We start from the raw sequence: 19,968 nt of genomic DNA, 5'->3' as shown, positions 1-19,968 counted from the left end.
ATGACCAGGGCTACGGAGTCGGGGTCAGACTCGGGACTCGAAGAAGTCGGACTCGAGTAAGACCACGTAAAACTACCAGAGTCCCGAGTCTGACGTGCGCAGTACCAAAAACTTATATTGTCGTCAATTGCAGTTTATAATAGCGAAATAGCATATGATGGAAATTTTCGAACCATTTATTGTGGGTGGATGAATTATATGACATCCCTGTGACTGGAGCTGCATATCCACCGTATTTAGTTACGTAAATTGGCGAAATACAGGCTCTAGAGTCAAAGTCGGACTTGGGACTCGACGAAATCGCACATTAGACTATTATTATATTTGCAGATATGTTCTCCTAAATAGAAATACAATATTGATATCATAAACCTGGGTACCAAATTATAACAGAAATAAAAAAAATCATTTTAGGATTTCATGCTTGTTTCCATGTGTTTTTATTTTATTTCTGAAAATTCATTTTCTTGTGCTATTGTTTCTACACTATTAACTGAGTAGTTGCAGTTTCCTGAGTATGCACTTCAGGAATACTTAGCGCAGTGTTTTTAGATGCAGTCTTGCTCTGTTCCATAGGTCCCATTGGGTGTTCCTTAGGTCCTGTGGGGTGGGACCGATGAAACAAAAAGTTACGTTTTTTATATTTATAAAAAAACTTAGAAGGATATGTCAGATTTTAATTATTTTTTCCATGTAGTTACCCATAGCTCTAAGCTTTCCAAAGAAAATGACCGCGAGTGTTTTTGAGTTGTAATATGACAAAAAGATAGAACACTTTAAGGAAGATGCGCACGAGTTCAATTTTTCTTAGATATTCGGTTCATGGCGCCACGGTAATTATCATATGAGAAATGCACAGTTACTAATTCAACAAAACGTGATTTTAACAATATAGCGCAGCTGACTCGATGTACCTAACGGTCTCGCTGCCCCCTGCTGGGAACTTAGAACCATAATTTTCGTAGCTGTGTATTTGTATTAATATTTCTTTTGCGTTCGATGTTCCGAATAAATAATCTATCTATAGATTAAATTACTTAATTTATGCTGGTGTTATGGTACGGTATGATGTAAATGGGAGTATGCAAGGTCAATCAAAAAAGCTAAACATGGGTTTAGTTTAGGCTATATGGCTGTTGACTATACAACAGAACCGGTTATATTTGTTTAAGCATCAGATTAATACGACATCATAAAGGAAATAAATCATGACCAAAATATGGAAATTTACTCTGTTAGTAGGAGATTAATTTTATATGACTTTATCTTGGACTTCTCTGGGTTCAACCAAACATAACGCTCAAGGATTAGTTAGACATCATAGTAGAGCAACCCCATCCACCTTGATAGCTTTCTTTCTTTGTTCACCCTGCAGTTGAATAACGCCATATAACTTTTTTATTGGAATGTATCTTAAGGAGATTTCCGAATACGTCAATATGTTTGTTTTCCAAGGTCCTTGTAGAATTTTTGGCCCATAGAAAACTCCTCGTTAAACTTTTTCTGCACTTAAATCAGGAAATAGTCTACGTTACGGATGTATGATGAAACAAGCCTCGTTCTTTTTAGTGATTTGGTAAATTGCTTCAATAATCCCAATTTAATCTGTAATATAGTGGGTGGTAACGCTCAACCAAAGACTTATTTATCTTTTATAATAACAGTTAACAGTATATCCATTCACAATACTCTCACAAAGTAAGTTAGCGAAGTCTGTTTGTGCCGGGAATATGCCCAGACACAGCTATTCCATTTTTTGGCTACTCCGTTTCCCCATGGTTTTATTATCACTTCATTTAGCGCAGCCTAATGTAAGGGGGTGCAGTTTTTAATAGGCCAAATAGGCGGACCACTTCAATATACGATATAATGAATTAAAGAACTGGATGGAAAAAGCTTTGCGGTCACAAAAATCGGAAAGCAGTGCTTCTTAAACTTTTTTAGTTTTGTTCACCCCTAGCATCGATCTCCAGATTTTATTCACCCTTGTCTAATGATATGATAAAACTATCTCGTCTATAACAGCACAAAATGAATTAAGTTGTTTCGATTTTCGTTAAGATCAACTCAAGCTAAGTTTTACCATTGAAAATCTACAATTTCTCGGGTCCAGAAACATAAAGCTACAAAAGCACAAAACACATCCACCAAATTTTTGTACATAAACACTCAGTGCAAACCAACTTTACTATTACAATAAGTAAAAAACACACAAAAATACACCAGTCCAGTAGTCGATTTACTGCAGAGCTATCATACATTTCTGACGGTTCATCATTATTCACTCCTTTTGATTGGTTCATCCCTGCAAAAAATGTGTTCACCCTGGTTTGAGGAACACTGAGTTAAAGTGTTTTTTAGGCCTGATCTTGACCTTTTAGGACTTATTCCGATTTAGAAGGTACTAATACCATAGATAGGTAATAGTACTATTTTTTTTTCTCAAATAGCTCAGGAGCCATAAAATATCTTAATACGACTTAAGCACTTTTCTCTAAAAAAAAACTTGTTTTGACTGATGTTAGGTGTTTTTGTTAAAGACATATTATACTTTAGACCAAATAACCCAATATTTCATTTACTTCTGCATATGGTACACAGACCCGTTTCTTATTTCTGGCGCCATGTTACGCGCAGTTGAAAGACCTCATGTTTAAAAACATTCTTGTCCCAAGAAAATTGCTTGGTCCGAGCCAAAATTTGCGTAAACCCTCTTTATCGCCTTTCACATAGCAAAACAAGTTTTGAAAATGATTGTAGAGAAATCTGCTTTGCCAGCGACAAAGTGCAAGTCACGAATTGCTTAATAGGCGTTTGTTATTTGCCCGAGGGCAGGCCTGCACAAATCAAAATGGTACAAGAGTCGCAATAAGCAAAACAAATCTTCACGGGCCGCACACTGAAATTGATATATTATTATTGTAACAAAAAATTGCGGTCGGTATTTTTAGGGCGACAGTTAGAAATAAAAAAATGGAAGTTAAATTAACACGACGCACGTGTCGTACAATTATAAAATTAGAAATATCTGAGTTTAACAAAGCAACGCAGGGTGAACTTGCTTTTGTATAAAACAACTCTACAACTACAACAGTCGGTCTTATGATATCGGTTATAGTAGGCGAGGTAAATGATAGGCTGTTAGTTTACAGGAATGGTTTTGAATTATAAATCCGTAGGGGTGTTTGATTTACAAACCGAAGTCCTAATAGCAGTAATTGTCAAACTGCAGTGCCTAGATCAGCCTTTCTTAACCTGGGGTAAATTTCCTTGTTTTATGAGCTATCAATTAAATTATCCACATCAGTTGATGGGACAGAAAAATTGTGCCAGATGTAGTAGGTATTGGTAGCGTACTTTCCTAGTCCATATCAAGTGCTAATTCTAACCTAGCCTATAGTAGCTTATTGATTCTTTATCGTCTAGTGTCGGTAACGTTATGCTACGCTAAATAATACCTTTTTAGTTTATTGGCAACATCCTCTGTCTTTTAGTTACTTCAGTTCAATTGTCGTTGCCAAAAAGCAAAGGCAGCTGTCGCATTGAATTTAACTGATATAATTTGTTACTTTTGTTTTTTAATAAATGAGCACCATTTCATATATTGGGGGTAAATCTAATATTAATCTTTGTTAAAAGGGTAAAACATACAAAAATGGTTAAGAACCCCTGGCCTAGATAGATTGTCTAGGGTTTCGTTAAGAACTTGAGTTTGTTTTCCATTAAAAAACGCACTGTCAAGAAGAGACATTATGACGAAACAGAGTGGTGCCAAACAGCAAGTGACACTGACACAGGAAACGACGTGCCAATTAGTTTATGAAAAGCTCCACAGGCGCGACTTGTCGACTTGTATCGCAAGTCGTTTGCTTTGCGTCAACCGTTATGTGTTCAAATGAATGTTTATATATCTTTAGGCAGTACCAAATGTAACTTTTATTCGTATTACTTCTAAGTTTAAATTGAAAATGAATGCTGAATACTTAATAGAGGACGGCTTCAATCAAATCAGGAATGATGCTTTGATGGCTTTGTTCACGCAATACTGCACAGTAGCCTTGTTTGTTGGTGAATGTGTGTGCCGGAGTGCGCGGCTGCTCAATGGAGTACGCGTGTTGTGGCATGCATTTAACGGTTTGAATGCACGAGTTAAAGTGACTAAGCGTTTGACATGGCTCAGCAAAAAGGCATGCAAAATGCTTCCTTAACCGAAAAACATTAATTAATTAGCTCACTGGGCTTTAAAAGAATTACGTTCTAAGCCTATTGTTATTTAAACATCGATGCCATGCGTTAACAATATTTAATCAAACGTGATACATTTGATCAAATCAACGCCTATCTGTATATAGATAGGCGTTGATCAAATCAGACTCCACCCAAGTAAAAGAAACTGATGACATTAGTATAGAAATGGTTACCTAAGATAAGGGATAAAGGTTTTTACAGGGTACTTTTGCCTAAAAAGTAAAAAACAATAAGACCCTGGACATTAGTTGATTTCTAAATTTCTAAAACACAAACACGTGTTTAAAATGTTTAATGAATTGTTTGCAGCCTTTAGTCAAAGACTCAAAGTAGATTAACTTCTCACAATGATTAGCCTGTTTCATATAACGATTGTTATTGGAATGCTAGTATTTGGAACAGTCAACATCTTGCTTAGCAAGTAAGTTTTGTAGGATTGCTTCAAAGCAACGTTGCATAAAAAATTATTTGTCGTATGTTCGTTTTTGTAGATTTGCTGATAAACAGTTTTCCCCTGGTTCAAATGATAGTGGGAGTCACTTATTTCAACACCCTTTTTTGCAGGTAGGCTTTTCATGCTTCTATTAACTAAATTTAACAATCGATGTTGTCCTGTCCAGTGACCAGTGGTTCACTTTCTTAATTATTCCAATTTTATCCCCAGAAATAAAATATTGGGTTTGAATTACCAAACTGAAAATATACAAAATTTTGACGCTCAGCTAGAAGAGACCGGTTATGAGACGGGGATACCAGCTTTGGTATTTGCACAATATGTGCACATTTGAGGCAAAATAAGCGCATATTTTTATATATATAGCGGGCCAATGTTGGAAGGGCGGATCTAGGATTTCGGTTTGGAAAGGAGGGCGAATAAAAACTCTCCAGACGCCATTACTGGGGTAATGTTAAGAAACGTGCTGTTCTCGAAATACCTGGCCTGCGGTTATGCAACTAAAGCTAAGTTATTCGCACACAGGCCGAAAAGTTGTGTGTATTTGGTTAAAGTTGGCAAAAATTAACCTTAGGCTTAAAGGTATGATGGACGCACTCTATCGGCGCATAAAAAGGTTAGCACTATATTATCTGCACACAAATAGGCGTAGCCATGGGGCCTCAGGGGCCATGCCCCCCCTTACGTTTGCTATACATTAATGTCGTTTTATTACTTTTAAAGAAGTTTTTGCGCTTTGAATGGTGTTTGAGTATTGCGTTAACACTCAGTCAGTTGCTTCTCGAAACAGTTTGCTAGCATGTTCATTTGTATTCGTTACGGGTGTTAATACAATGGCAAAAGCTAAACAAAAAAGTTCAAACTTTTTTTGCCCCCCTAAAATTTTCGGCTGGGTACGCCACTGTCTGCACACCTGAATGGCTGCACAGTATTCACGTTAATAATTTGCACGAAGCGCCTATAAACTGCAGATATGACGTTGGTCGTTTTTAAAATCTCGGACCAATGAAAATAGGCCTGTATAGTTAGACCACGGTGGTGTAAAACATAAATATCTATAAATTTTGCTTCCCTAAAAGGCCAATACTCTGTGGAAAAATGTTAGGATTGTGGCTCTCAAAATAAATAACAAATGCTAACCAACATAAAACTGTGAAAGGTACTCAAAACAAAAAAATTAATCGTGTGATATAAAGGTAAATATTTGCAATACCATGACAACATGGTTACTTTTTACAGCGTGGATATTTTCATCCTGCAGTTCACAAACGAATGGTGAACTTTTTGGTCACAGAGTTCAGAATGTGATTTGGGCTGGCATTTGGTTCTGTTTAAGAGGACGATGGTCTTAACTTTCTGTTGTACTGTCACAAATTAACTAAGTTTTGAATGTATTGAAAAGTGATACCTCACGATTCAACTGGGAGAAGTTCCGAAATTATCAGCGTAAGCAAATTATCTTAGAAGTCACCATTTTCGCCAGAAAATAAAAGTCATGTCGACCACTTTCACAAAAGTTTGTGTTTTTTTCACACACTATGTTACCCTAAAAAAGTCTCGTTCAATAAAACTTATTTTGTTCAATAATTGCCGTGATTAAGCGTAAAAATTAAATTGTTAAAACGCTGATCTAAAGCAGTTTATTATACTATGTTTGTACGTTTAGGCATTTGGAATGTTTATTGGTGAGTTTTGTTGCCTGATGATGTACAAGATTTGGGTATGCTGGCACAATCGTTATTCAAAAGTTGAGGACATTGAAATTGGAAACCAGGATTTTAACCCAATGATTTTAATGGCTCCCGCTACGGTTGATCTTCTTGGATCTTCGCTCATGTATGTATACCTAAATGTTTTTCGCGATATTGTGTTTTGGCGCTGTACGTTATTCTCCACGTCGTTTATGTATTTGATGATCAAATAAAGACAGCAAATGAAATATATGATCAACTTAAACCCAAGAAAATAGCGTAACCTTTCCACAACAGGAAAAATGACATATTTAAATGAGATGGATGTGTCTGTTTTTAAGGAAACAATACAAACAGTAGTATTCTCATAGGCTTTACTATCTAATGCAGCGGATGCCAAACTGGGCGCCCGCCAGCATTGGGTAGCTTGGGTTCCATTTCAAATGCTCAAACCTGCCGAGCGATATTTGGAAATCTTTATCAATTTGATTTTTGTTCCATTAATGAGCCTCTTGATAAATTTTGTTGTACGATTAGAGAACAGTAAATCGAACTTTTTTTTTGAGTATATTTGTATTGTTCCAGTTTCATTTATCGAGAGATAACACTTTTAGTACCGGTAGTACGGTAGTTCCACCATTTCATTATTATTTCACATGGTGCTGTAAGCCATAAAAGGGTGGGTGTCATTGATTTGATAAAATGGGTTACTTTTCATAACAAATTTGGCGACACACCTAAATATCTCTCAAAGCACACAGTTTGAGAATCACCCTTCTAAACTGATTTTTGGTAAAAGCGATGTGCTTGCTTTTTGTAAAAATAATAATCACAACTTGTTCACCTTTTTTTTGCCAGAAAAGTAAAATGGAAACCTGGTTTAAAAAGACTATTTTCGTCCCTATTTTTTCGGTTGTTTTTATTGCCTTTAATTGCTGATTCAGTAGGGCCGTTGACTTTTTTTCGAACTTGTAAGCGTTCCTGTAATACTTTTATCAAAAGATGAGGTCAACAACACTTTGGTTTCGTTATTCACTAAAACATATCGTTTTCTAGGTTTATTGGACTAAACTACACGTACGCATCAAGTTTACAGATGCTTCGAGGTTCCATTGTCGTATTTACAGCGTTATTGTCTACGGCGTTTCTAGGCCGACTGTACTGCATGCGAGAATGGGGCGGGATGGCCGCTGTAATTGCTGGTCTAGTTTTGGTTGGCGTTTCCGACGTGGTATTTATGAGCGATGAGAATTACGGTGTCAATGAAGTACTAACAGGTAGTTCACCGAATGATAGGCATAACTCCAAACCAGTGCTTTTCAACCTTTAAAATTTCCATCCGCACTTTTTTATTTCGGAAAGTTTTCATCCACACTTAACATGCACAATAAGTTTGCAACTATTAGTTTTGTTTGTGAAATAACAATAAAAACGTTTGTGTATTAAAACCGTGTGGCTAAGCCTTGAACGATATAATATAAATATCTTAAGCTGCAATGGACCACTATACGAGACTATATTACTGTACCTGTAAGCTGTAACGCACAAGTGGGCGTACCAGATTACTGTATTACACATAATAAAAAATAACCCTTTTATTGTTATTTCAATAACATGAACAATTTTCATCCGCACATTCATCCGCACATTCATCCGCACAACGTTTGTCATCCGCATTACATTTTTTTTTCATCCGCACAAGTGCGTACCATTCCACTGGTTGAAAAGCACTAGACCAAACGTAGCAGGTAAAACTATATGTATTTCTTTTAGGTAGAACCAAAATTATATCCGCCTGTTTTAATACACACATCCCCTGTTGAATACAAATTCGTCTATCGTCTTGCATAACTCCAAAGATTCACTCCTTGCACATTGGCAGAATTCAATATCACCCTGCTTTTCCGTCTTTACCCACATACCTTTGCTCAGGTACATTTATTATAAACGTTGCACACTAACAATATTGCGCAAAGTAAGCGAAACATTTAACGTGTTTATTCTCACTGCATGACTTCTTAAATAAATTCGATTACGCTGTCTCTAAAAACTGTTTAAAGTTTCTAAAATATGTTGACTTGTTTTCAAAAAAAAAGATAGGAACAGTGCAGGAATGGATCCCGTGTTTCGTTTGAGAAATATGGTAAAAACGTAACGCCATAGAATAGGTGTTGTGCGCAAATATACAACGAAAATGCTATATTAAGTACTATATTAAGGGTAAGGCGGAAATTCAGCAAACAGCCATAAGATGCAATAAACGAGGTTATTCAAGAGTTGAAACAAGCCAATACGTTACTTAAAGTTAACAATATACACAAAAAGTCAAAAGCCAACTTAAGATTTTTAGATAAATTTATCTAAGAAAAAATATGGGACCATCGTTTGACCAAACTCTTTTGTAAGCTAAAAGATCACTTTGGAGCCCAGGAATTTAAAATTTTAGTTTTACAACTTGGTAGATTAACTTTGCAATTCGTACTTGGGTATGTTGTATTTTAAACGAAACTTACGGTAAACCAACTGTTGCGCCCGAATTACGAATATTGTTTATTTAGCAATTATTTTACTCAAAGTATAAAGTTATCGCTTTACAGGTGATATGATCATCGTTATTGCTCAAATTACTGGTGCCGTACAAATGGTTTTGGAAGAGAAGTTTGTTAGAAATAGAAATATCCATCCATTACAAGCGGTTGGGTGGGAAGGTTTCTACCTTTTATTTTGAACAAAAAAAAACTATTTTTTTTATATTTAGCCTCATCTGTTACATGTACTTTTAAGGGTTTTTTGGTATGACAATTCTTGGTGTTTTGCTTATTCCGATGTACTTCTTTCCGGCTGGCGAGTTCAGTGGTAATCCACGTGGCGTTTTGGAAGATGCACTTGATGGATTGTATCAGATGGGCCACAACAATGTACTACTTGCTGCACAGCTCGGATGCATTTTTAGCATTTCTTTTGTAAACTACTTTGGAATGAGTATTACGGTCGAATTTAGTGCAACCTCGAGGTAAACTCTTTAAAATTGTTGTTTGGAGTCGGTAAATTATTCTTTTTAGTATATATTTCATACTTTAAACAGCTAGTTTTTTTTTCAGACTAGTGTTGGACAACGCACGAACGATCATGATTTGGGCCATAAGTCTTGCCCTGCAGTGGGAAGTATTTCAATATTTGCAGGTAGGCTTAGATGGAAAAGTTGTAATTTTTAAATGTTGAACTTTTGTTAATATATAGAAGAATGTGATTATTTTGAAATAGCCAACGTCGTTATATTGATTACGTTTTCTGCAAAACGCAACACATTTTTCGCATTACTCGTCGTGTTATTTGTTGATATGCACTGGTTGAAGCTATACTTTCGAATTATATACCCACTTAAGGCTATAACTGCGCTATTAAAAATAATTAAACAAATACGGACTTTTTATGGTAGGTTTTATAGTCGCCATATAATAGTGCACCTTCACTATATTGAGTGTGTTTTTAATATTTTAAAAAAACTGTAGCCTACAACGTTGATTCAATTTAGCGTTCGTCAGATTGTAACATTTGTTTTTATGTAGATTATTGGGTTCCTCATAATGGTTTCGGGAATGTTGATCTATCACAACGTGCTACCTACTCGTCGCAATTTTTGCAATTACAAGAATACTGTGCAATAATTTTATTCATGACAAATGATTCATGGTTATCTGATAAAAAACATTTACATTGTTCGTTTTTTCGTGATTAGTTGCACTTCTTTATTGACGACCTCTTTGCTAGCACTGTGACAGCTTTGGCTATCCAAATCATGTCGCATAATGATTACAGCATCAACAAAAACGATTTTGCCACCGTAAATAGTGCTGGTTAACACAGCCTTTGTACCGTACAACTTCACCAATTTTACTTGTTTTAGGTTTACCAGTATGATATAGTTCGTGTTTGTTTAACTTTAAACAACCATACATTTTGCCCAAAATATCGAGTATCGTGACAAAATACGAACTGCCGGGCATCGCTATATATTTAGGTTCATGGGACGTTTTCATCCACTTTCATCGTATTCCAAGGTATATAATAACATCACCCTATCGTATGGGCTTGCACAGGAACAAGAACATTTCAAAATTTAGCTTAATTTTGAATTTAACAAATTTTTCTTTATATAGCCAAGAGTGCCTGTTTAAGTAATAAAAGCTGATACAATACATAAACATTCCCGATGTGCCGTTACACCGGTATAGTGTAAGACAGTTCTATAAATAAATCTAGCTTGGGTTTTAAAACGGTGATCGTTGTAGCATTAGGAAATAACTCATTTCGTCCACGTATTTTCAACATACAAGAGAAAAACCTCAAAATCCAACTTGTAAAACATTATTTTACTTCTATAAGTGATGCGGGAAGTTTCCAATTTAAATGTATGAAAATTATTTAGCTCATTACCCATTTTAACCCCATGATACTGGTCGCAATTTCCTATATTGGCCAGTAAAATAGGCCTAAAAAATACTAAAAAGCATGCAGAGTTAATAAAGTCGATTCATATATAGTTGAAGTTTTTCAAGTCGCGTTTTACAAACCACTTGCCAATGTTGATTTGTTCCTATTATTATTTATCCAAAGTGATATACACTTTACCGAGCAGCTGAAATAATTCAACACGGATTTGAGAGCCGTACTATATGACACTATACAACTTTGTTAAAATAAAAGTTAAGATATAAAAATTATTCGTATTGCATGCGGTTGCCAAACACCGTTATTTCATGTGCTTCCCATTTTATTTACTTTGTCTATGTTGATTGCTAAAATCCTAACAAAGATTTCAAAGAGCAAAACTAAAAAAATGGTTTCGTGGCGCAACCCAATTGCTCAGTTACCCACCTTGGAGGAAACACTGGTCTCAAGCACGAAAGCTTTTTGCATTCCTCCCAGCGATAAAATGATTGTTTAGCAACGCATCACAGTTTTCAGAAATGACGTCACAACGTTGCGTTATAACGTGACAGTAAACTTTGGGAAACTTGTGCGAATATGTGATATTGAAAGGTTTAATACATTAAAGAAGATGCTGGTAAAGCCTGGTGAAAAAGGGACAGCCCGGTCAAAAAGAACATTTTATTACCGGTAGTGCAAATAATTTAACCGAAACGCCGTTTCGGCAGCAATTGAAACGCCGTTCCAGACCGTTAATGCCTTTTTTCACCACAGATCCCACCTTGTTATGAACTAAAAACTCACGACTAGCTTCTGCTGGAAAGCGACCACGAAACACCGCATTAACAAACAACAGGGGGGCGCAAAAGTATAGTTTAGGGAGCATGTACTGTTGGCTCTGTGATGCAACAATAATGAGTAAAGATAAAACTTCTTAATCTTAACAACTTTTGAAATACAGTAGGCTTACATTTACGGCTATTACGCGGCCGAAAACTACATGATAAAACCGAAGCAACAATTAGCCCGCGACCTATCAAAATTCCTAATGGTACATTTGGACCGCGGCCCACAGTTGGCCGACCACTTTTCTATGGTATAATTTGATTGTTATCTTTTTACCTATTGAAGCCCACGCACTTGAATGTTTCGCCAGGAAATTTAGTGCTGCAATTTTGCCTCAGGAGAAACGTTAAAATGGGTTTAAAATTAAAAAAGTGCCGCACTGCCTTTTTGATTACCGTGAAACGCAAAAAAACATTACCCTATTCAGATGCAATAAGCGACAATCCAACCCAGCCCTTCTGCTGTTTTACAAAATAGGCCACATGTTTTTCGATCACGGCAAAATGCATCAAAGCACATCAGATGTTAAGGCATTTTGGTTTGCCGAACATGTAGAACCACATGTCGTGCAAAGTTTCGGCATAAGTAAAAAAGTTATGCCAGTGTTATGCAAGGGCCAACAAATTTACACGGACATGGTACGACGCCGGTTAGCATTAAACTGGTAATCTTTTATTTAAGCTAGGCAACGCCGCGTATTTCGTCTCATTACTGATATTTGATTACTTTTTTGTGATTATGCATTAGTTTATCTGTAATGGGTATTGGTGAGTGCAGATTAAAACGCCTCTTTATTTTAAACTACAATTCTAAAAGATTGGCACAGTAACAGGACACGCATAAAAAATAGGCTATTATTTTTTCTCTTTCACTTTTTCTTGTATATTTGATTAGTATCCCGAACCTGTACTTTATAATATCTATCCATTTATCACGAACAAATTTCAAGTAGGGGTGCAAGAATGCCATTTTATGGACATACAACAAACAATGTTTTTGTAAGTTTCTATTAAATTAAACACCATCTTTATTAGGGTCAGATTTTTGTTAGGGGGAAGGGGAGCATGGGTGTTTAAGAATGACGTAACATAGTACGTCATAACGCGATTTACCTGCTGTTTTTGAGCAAAACCATGTGAAAATATCCAATTTAAGTGTAGTCGAATCGCGCGGCGCGAAATTTCCATTTGTTTGCTATAAATGGCTTAAAGGGAGGTATGACACTTTAGGCTTATAAAACGATTTGAATATACCTCGATATAATGGCGTTTATTAATTCGGCAAAAAATGCGCTTTGTAAAGTATTCACACTGCTCAATATGCCATAGCAGGGCGACTTTAGGAAAAAATATTTTCTTTAAACGTGCACACAATTAAAATAAATCGCTTGATTCGAAAAAATGTGTGCATTTATATAATAAAAGTTGGCATAAGTATAGTTTGGTTGAGTCATGGCCTGCTGTCTTCTTTACACCAATACCAACGGATCTCAATTGTCGGTAGTGGCTATTACTAACCTGAATGTGAACCAAACATTCGTGCACTATCTTTTAAATTCTCTAAAAGAAGGGCGATAATTCCAAATAATGATAGAGTTCTTGTGTCCAACAATGATGGTTAAAAAACAGGAAAACCCAACCTAAGCATTTGTTGGGGCTATGGCCAACCTGCATCCTAACCTTTCGGATTGTTTGTTGGAAGTGTTACGGTGGACGATTTGACTTTTTCGGCAGCGAACCCGCAAGATTTATGTCGAACAGTTTACTTTAAAATAGTTCATTTCGACAGAAAATTATCGGCGGGAATACTATTAGTAGTCGACTTACTTTGCCTTAGGCGATTGCAAAATATTTACCCCTAAATCGATTGCAAAACCATCAAAGTAAGCATAACTAATTGGATTTTAGCATGAAAAATAGTGTTAAGTTTAATGCTTCGATTTTGTTACAATTAATCTTGTTTATCAGCTTTGCTGTTTTACAAGCATAATAACAAGATTGTTTAGCATAGCCTTCTTGCAAGCCATGAAAAACAAATTATTCTGAAATCGTCACACACGTCTACGATAAGTAAATGCTTGTAGGTATTATAAACATTGGACATTTGCATTCGAACTTATTATTACGGAAAAACGGACACAATGGATTTTTATTTTCGTGAACAAATAAATAAATAAATAGGCTTTGGTTTACAAATTGTAATAAAATTAAGTAGAAATCCACTGCTTTTGTGCGTCGCATGTCCAACAAACTTTGGGAAAAGAGACGCACGAAAATCGTTTGTGAACTGCAGATTAGGAAAATGCGCAATCATGCGTCAAATGTAATAATTTAACAGTTTGGGAGCGCGAAGAATTTTTTTATGATATTGATTTTGTTTAGTTTCAACAGGGTTTCACTCTTTGTGTGACAATTTTGCGTCTTTATGTCGGATTTTGTCAAGTAAAATGCCACGTAACACACGCAAAAAATGTCATTGTCAGCATATTCTTGCAAAACCTTGTTTTTTTTAAAATAAAACTAAAAAATAAAAATTAATTTCGGGGTTCACAAACATGTTTAGTCGGCGGTTCGTATACTGGGGGGTCGTGCCCCTAGATCAGGGGATATGGCTCTTTTTGTAACGCCATATGGCTCTTTTGATAAGAATCTTGCTTGAATATGTGGCTTTTATGGCTCCCTTAGCTAAAAAGGTTCCCGACTCCTGCCCTAGATCAGTGGTCTCCAACCCGAGTGGGGTCGCCTGAAATTTTTGTGGGGTCGCCATAACTCATCATCATTCTACTGTTTTAGTACAACAACTATGTATTTCGTTCTCTTTACGATGAACTCACACTAATAAATGTAAATGAGTGCGTAGATGAGACAAGCTTTTATTTCTTCTACATGAAATTGCTGTTTTTAGCTCTTAAGAGCTGCCAAATCAATGTGATCAACGCACCCCACTTTGTGCAATCAACGTACCCCACTTTGTCTAATTATTTATTTATTTAAATACTTATTCCGATTTCAGCCACATGGCTTTATAATGCTGGATTCAGCGCAATGAGCACATATTTAAAACGAAACTCCGTGAATCGCTTGGAAGTAAGGCATGACTTGCGGTTATGCTTACGCAAAGTGGAGACGCGTTTGCAAAAACTATAGTGGAATACTGTTCAGGCGCAACCATCGCACTTAGTGCAATATACTTTTAAAACAAATTTATTTTTTTGTGATTGGTCGTTTGTTAAATTCAAATTATTATGTTAACTACCACTTCCTAAAGGCAACACGTTTTGTACACATGTGTATAGCCACAGTTCTCTGCAATACGCATAATCGCTCGTGTTACTTTGTTCCAGCATTAATTTAAATATTTTTATTCGCATCCGACACCAAATGGGGTCGCAATGTAAATTCTGATTTTATTTTCTTCAAATTGGGGTCGCTTGTTAAAAAGGTTGAAGACCACTGCCCTATATCGTGCAAGAATAGGTGAATCTTTGTGAAACCCACTTTTGTTTGCCCTAATTTACTCAAAGCCCATATTTCAAATAAAACTGATTATTTTGAAAAAAATTATGTTATGTAACGTGATAGCTCGTCCGGTTATTGCGATGGTTGTTGTAGAACAGAGGTTCTTAAACTTTTTTTACCGCGGACCCCTGAAATTTATTTTGAGTCTTGCGTGGACCACGGTAGGGAAAAAAATTCAAAAATGACGTCACAATACAAATAAACTTCATAAATTTGCTGATTTTGGTCCAAAAATGTGAAAGTAAAATGGATTCTAAATACATACAGTGCAAATCCGTTTTATTAGCCTTCATGGACCCCCTAACACTAGTTCACCGACCCCTAAGGGGTCCATGGACCCCAGTTTAAGAACCCCTGCTGTAAAAGAAGCGATAAGACAAACACACACACAAACACACACACACACACACACACACACACACACACACACACACACACACACACACACACACACACACACACACAGTCATATGTGAACCCTTTTAATGTACACTGCATTAGGACAAGGTCAAAAACCGTAATTACTGGGTATCAAATAGACTGTGCGGGATTTAACCATAAGAAACAATTAGCAACAGTAAAGTAACATTAGTTCTCTGAAGCTATTGATAGAGTTGTAGCAAGCGAGTGAAGGTAGCCTTTATATAAGGAAAATATTGATTAATATAGTAAAAAGCCCGTTTAAAAACATTCTTTTTCAAAAATGTTGATAAAAAAGTAAAACCTAAATGCATCAAACAGTAGCTTTAAAAACAGCGAGGTAATGCGCTGTGTGTAATGTGTAGAGGCCGCAACAAGTAACCTTTCGTTTTCTTTTCAGTTATTAACCACAGTCGTGTAGCTCGAAAATTCAACATTTTGAAAAGTTTTATTTTAGTTTTTAGATCGACATGGTTAGGTTAAATATTCTTCTGTATGTATTGCTGTCTACCCTTTTTAAATGTAATTCTTACAAAAGACGGAACCGATGGAGTGACAGCGACCGTAAGAAAATTGATTATATATACCTGCAACAATAATCCTAGTATTAAACTGTCTTAAATGATTGTTTTGCTGACTTTTAAAGTGTGATTAGGTTTTGTTTTTTGATACTAGGTTAACTGTAGCAGTTATACAATGACTTTTTTAAAGAATTCTGTTCAACTAACATGCCTTACTAAGCTTCAACAAATCTTTTCCGACCCTTGTTATGGTTTAATCCGCTTGTTCAAGGCACCGTGTCGTCGGTTGCACTACCTATAATAAAACAAACTAACGTAAAATATCTGGTTTGCCAGTCCTGATCAACGGCCGAAATGTCATACAAGAGAATGTTTTTTGAAAAATTTTACGCAAATCGATTTTCTAGTATGGAAACTGTAGAGTTCTTTATTGCTTAACAAACCTAAGTGAGTACAAATTTTGCGTTTTTATCGAAATGATCTCGCATTTTAATTTAAGTCCATTTTGGAGATAACTGGAACCCCCTAAAGCGAAATATAATGCCACCTAATCTATATAAATTTAAGGCTGAAATATGTTCTATCCCCCGAAAAATATTGAAACCTAAACTTGCCTTGTTTTTGTGTCTCCATCTTGCTGTTACCTTTGCTAAACGTGCGAATGATTTTTTAAAAAGAGGCGATAAATCATTAAACACAAAATAAACGTTGCAGTGCGCTTTTTGTCCTTGTTTAGCGAAATTGCCCTTTTTATAAGTAATGAAAATATGGTTGACTTATATTAATCATTATCTTACAAGAAACACGTATTTTGAAAATGGTTAACTGAAATTGATGGTATAATTACGGTTTTTAATTTGCCATTTAACAATAAAATGCCAACTTAATATAATAAAATTCAACTCTTATATCACACAAAAATACTTTTTATACAACTCTTGCTTCAATGGCCCTGCTAACAAAAAATTTTGGCATGCGTGAACAAAATCGACTTACTACAAACAGTTTCTTAAGGCTACTTATGGTGTTTCCAGCTTGATAGATTAAATTGTCTTCACATGTTCGCTAATCGATTAGCATCAAAACTAGGAAACATTTCTTCGAATTGCTGGTACTTCGCGGTACGGCAGTAAAATCAGTCCAAAACTCCAATCGGCTTAACAGTAAATCGAGCTCTTCTCGCGTCATTTTATTCATTTTACAAAAAAAACTGCAGCTGTCAATTCCAACCTATAGAAATAGAGATATGCTTTAACGGTGCGAGAATTTTCCAAACAATTCTTTCCCATCAAAGAAACAAGCAATGAAAACGCGAATCAACATCGATAAGCCGGATGTAACACGGCCCGTAGGTCCTGTATGCCAAAAAATGTCCAGCTTCTTTACCAAATTCAAATAATTAAAAGCAACGCGGGAGACGCAATTCATGGAGATTTGATAAACACCGTGAGCCACTCTTTCCAATGTGACGCTGAATCTTGCGATAACCCCAACTATCACCTCTCTTACACAGGCTCTGAAGAAAAAGTTTAGCTTCGAGTGTGCATGGTGCCGCAAATACAAGTGGAACTTAAAGCAAGTTTATTGCCGACAAAATTCAACAACGAGTTATGAGAAGATTGAATTTATCTTATAGCACGTAACAGTGCAGCACAATGACTTGATCACTCATGTCGCCGTTAAAGCTTCAATCTCGTCAGCGTTGGACCTATCTTCTTCCGGACTTTCAGACAGAATCTCTTGGTTGTTGCCAATTTGTACAGCGGAATCTCCTACGGAACAGGATATATGTTAGGTTCGCACTGTTTGAGACTCTGCTGCCCACTCTGCAATTCCCAGGAAGAACTCTTCCTTTTCACCAACGCACCAGTCCAAAATTTTCGTAGCCGAATCCTCTTCTAGATTTCTTTGCAAGTATGAACTCGATAAGATCATGCTACTTCGTTTCAACAATTCTCACTGTTGCGAAGCAGCAAATATTCGGTTCAAATGTCGGCATCTTGCAACAAATTCTGAAGCGTACAGATCTGCTCCTATAAGGGCAATATTTTTTATCTTAACGATTTTCAGTGGGGTATAGCTATTTATTATATACTGTTAAATTAAACAGGAAGAAGTAAACTGACTTGCAGAAGTAGCGCTTCATACAAATACAACTTCCCTTCCGACTTGAAAGTAGCGGAAACGCATTTCAACTCGCAGTAATTAAAACATTTTACAATACTTAACTTTTATGCAAACCCAAAACATCCCACCTGATAAGTCTTACAAAAGAGGTTTTCACAATAAAAAACGGTGGTGGCAGTCTTCAAATCCTGGTGTAATGACTCCAAATTCACACAGACACTAGTGATTCCAAACTACTCTGGGCTCCAGAGAGATAACCATTAACCAGGCCATTCGTCCCCACCCCCAAACAATACTTTTTGCCAACTTTTACTATGTAAATACGAAAGGTTTTTGCGTTTTTGTTATATTACCAATGTTACATTATCTAAATCGGCTTTTTTTTAACACAATAAACTTCCGCCGATGTATAACACTATAAGTACGAGTCAATACAAGTGTAATATCATTTTTGTAGAATATTACGGAAACCGCTACTGGACAACGACCATTACAAGTAGCAAATCATCTTCACCAAAGACGACGACATATACCTCCACCACAGAAAAACTGACAGAATCCTCAATAAAAACTACTGAATCATCAATCAAGTTTACATCGACCTCAAAACAAAACACACATGTAGCTAACGGCTCTGGTTACAGTAAGCAAGTGACGACTAGTTCAAAAAACCCTCCAGCCGTACTTTCAACACAAAGTTTGATTCGAAATTTAAACGGTAGGCTATTTATCTGCTGTGGTTTACTTTTAGATTGCTTAAGTTTAGAGATAGTACTATAACGTTTAAATTTAGAAATTCTGCCTCAACTTCGCTTTAGCTAATTGAAAAAAACACAAACATAGGCTATATCTATTTTAGTGGTGGCCAAACCGCAGCTCGTTAGCCGCATGCGGTTCATACGTCCAGGTTTTATTTGAGTTTTAGGATACACAGTGCCAGTTATCGTGTAGGTATTTTTTACCTCTTTTAAACTTAACAGAAATTTGTCACTTCACGCAAACTCGTTTAACTTTGAAATGTATATAATAATCCGCTTTTTTATTTTATTTTAACATAAAAACGCAGTAGGCTATATGTCACGTTGTCATACATTTAAGGGGCAAACGCTTTTGACGCTTTAGAAAATTAATTTATAACAATATAAGTAAGTGTAACAAACAACGTTATGCTTTAACCTGTTGTTCATAGTGCATGACAGCGCCTAAATACACATTAAACTAATATTTATTAATTTAAAAAGAAAAAACCTGTTACATTCAGCCTTTTTTAGGCACTTTTTTTAATTTTTTGTTTTACTATGTTTTTTTTATTTTAAGGAAATCTATTGAACCCAAAGAAGCCATGCATACTATGACATGTTTGACGCTGTGAGCTCACAAACTCTATGCAGGGTTTTTGTGTTAAACCAATTTGTATTAAACTATAAATGCTGTAGTTTCGAGCAAAGTGCCAATCTCGTTTGTGTGCCTAATGCGTCACGTATCCTTTTAAATTGAAAGTTTTGCCAATTTAAATCAAATAAACGCATTTTTTTGCACTCCGCACGAATAAATTTGATTCACCTGCAAACTAACTACGAGGTCGCCTCAGAACAACAAGTTGTTTGGATGTTTTGTTTTATGGTGCCACGTTAAGACGCCACTTTGTGACTCCCTAAAAAAATGTAATACCTCGTTCAAACAAAAATCCTCTTTGCAGAGTCACGTCAACA

General features: G+C 36.0%; 1 protein-coding gene across 3 annotated transcripts; it reads left to right on the top strand.

Annotated features, from left to right (window-relative positions):
• The first annotated feature begins 3,980 nt into the window (after positions 1-3,980).
• LOC146168050 (solute carrier family 35 member F6-like) lies at positions 3,981-10,703 on the top strand. 3 transcript variants are annotated; one of them, XM_083389372.1, is made up of 8 exons: positions 3,981-4,669; positions 4,740-4,812; positions 6,369-6,538; positions 7,450-7,670; positions 8,991-9,101; positions 9,178-9,406; positions 9,495-9,576; positions 9,963-10,703. In XM_083389372.1, the coding sequence occupies exons 1-8, from the start codon at positions 4,596-4,598 to the stop codon at positions 10,059-10,061; spliced, it is 1,059 nt and encodes a 352-aa protein (XP_083245498.1). In that variant the 5' UTR covers positions 3,981-4,595; the 3' UTR covers positions 10,062-10,703. The 3 variants fall into 3 exon arrangements, with proteins under 3 accessions (XP_083245498.1, XP_083245500.1, XP_083245501.1); XM_083389374.1 differs by lacking the exon at positions 8,991-9,101; XM_083389375.1 differs by lacking the exons at positions 3,981-4,669; positions 4,740-4,812 and adding an exon at positions 6,056-6,148.
• Positions 10,704-19,968: the final 9,265 nt, after the last annotated feature.

Source organism: Ascidiella aspersa, chromosome 1 (genome assembly GCF_963924565.1).
Source record: "Ascidiella aspersa chromosome 1, kaAscAspe10.2, whole genome shotgun sequence".
In the NCBI taxonomy this organism is placed as follows: Eukaryota; Metazoa; Chordata; class Ascidiacea; order Phlebobranchia; family Ascidiidae; genus Ascidiella; species Ascidiella aspersa.
This window is presented reverse-complemented; position numbering and strand designations above follow the sequence as displayed.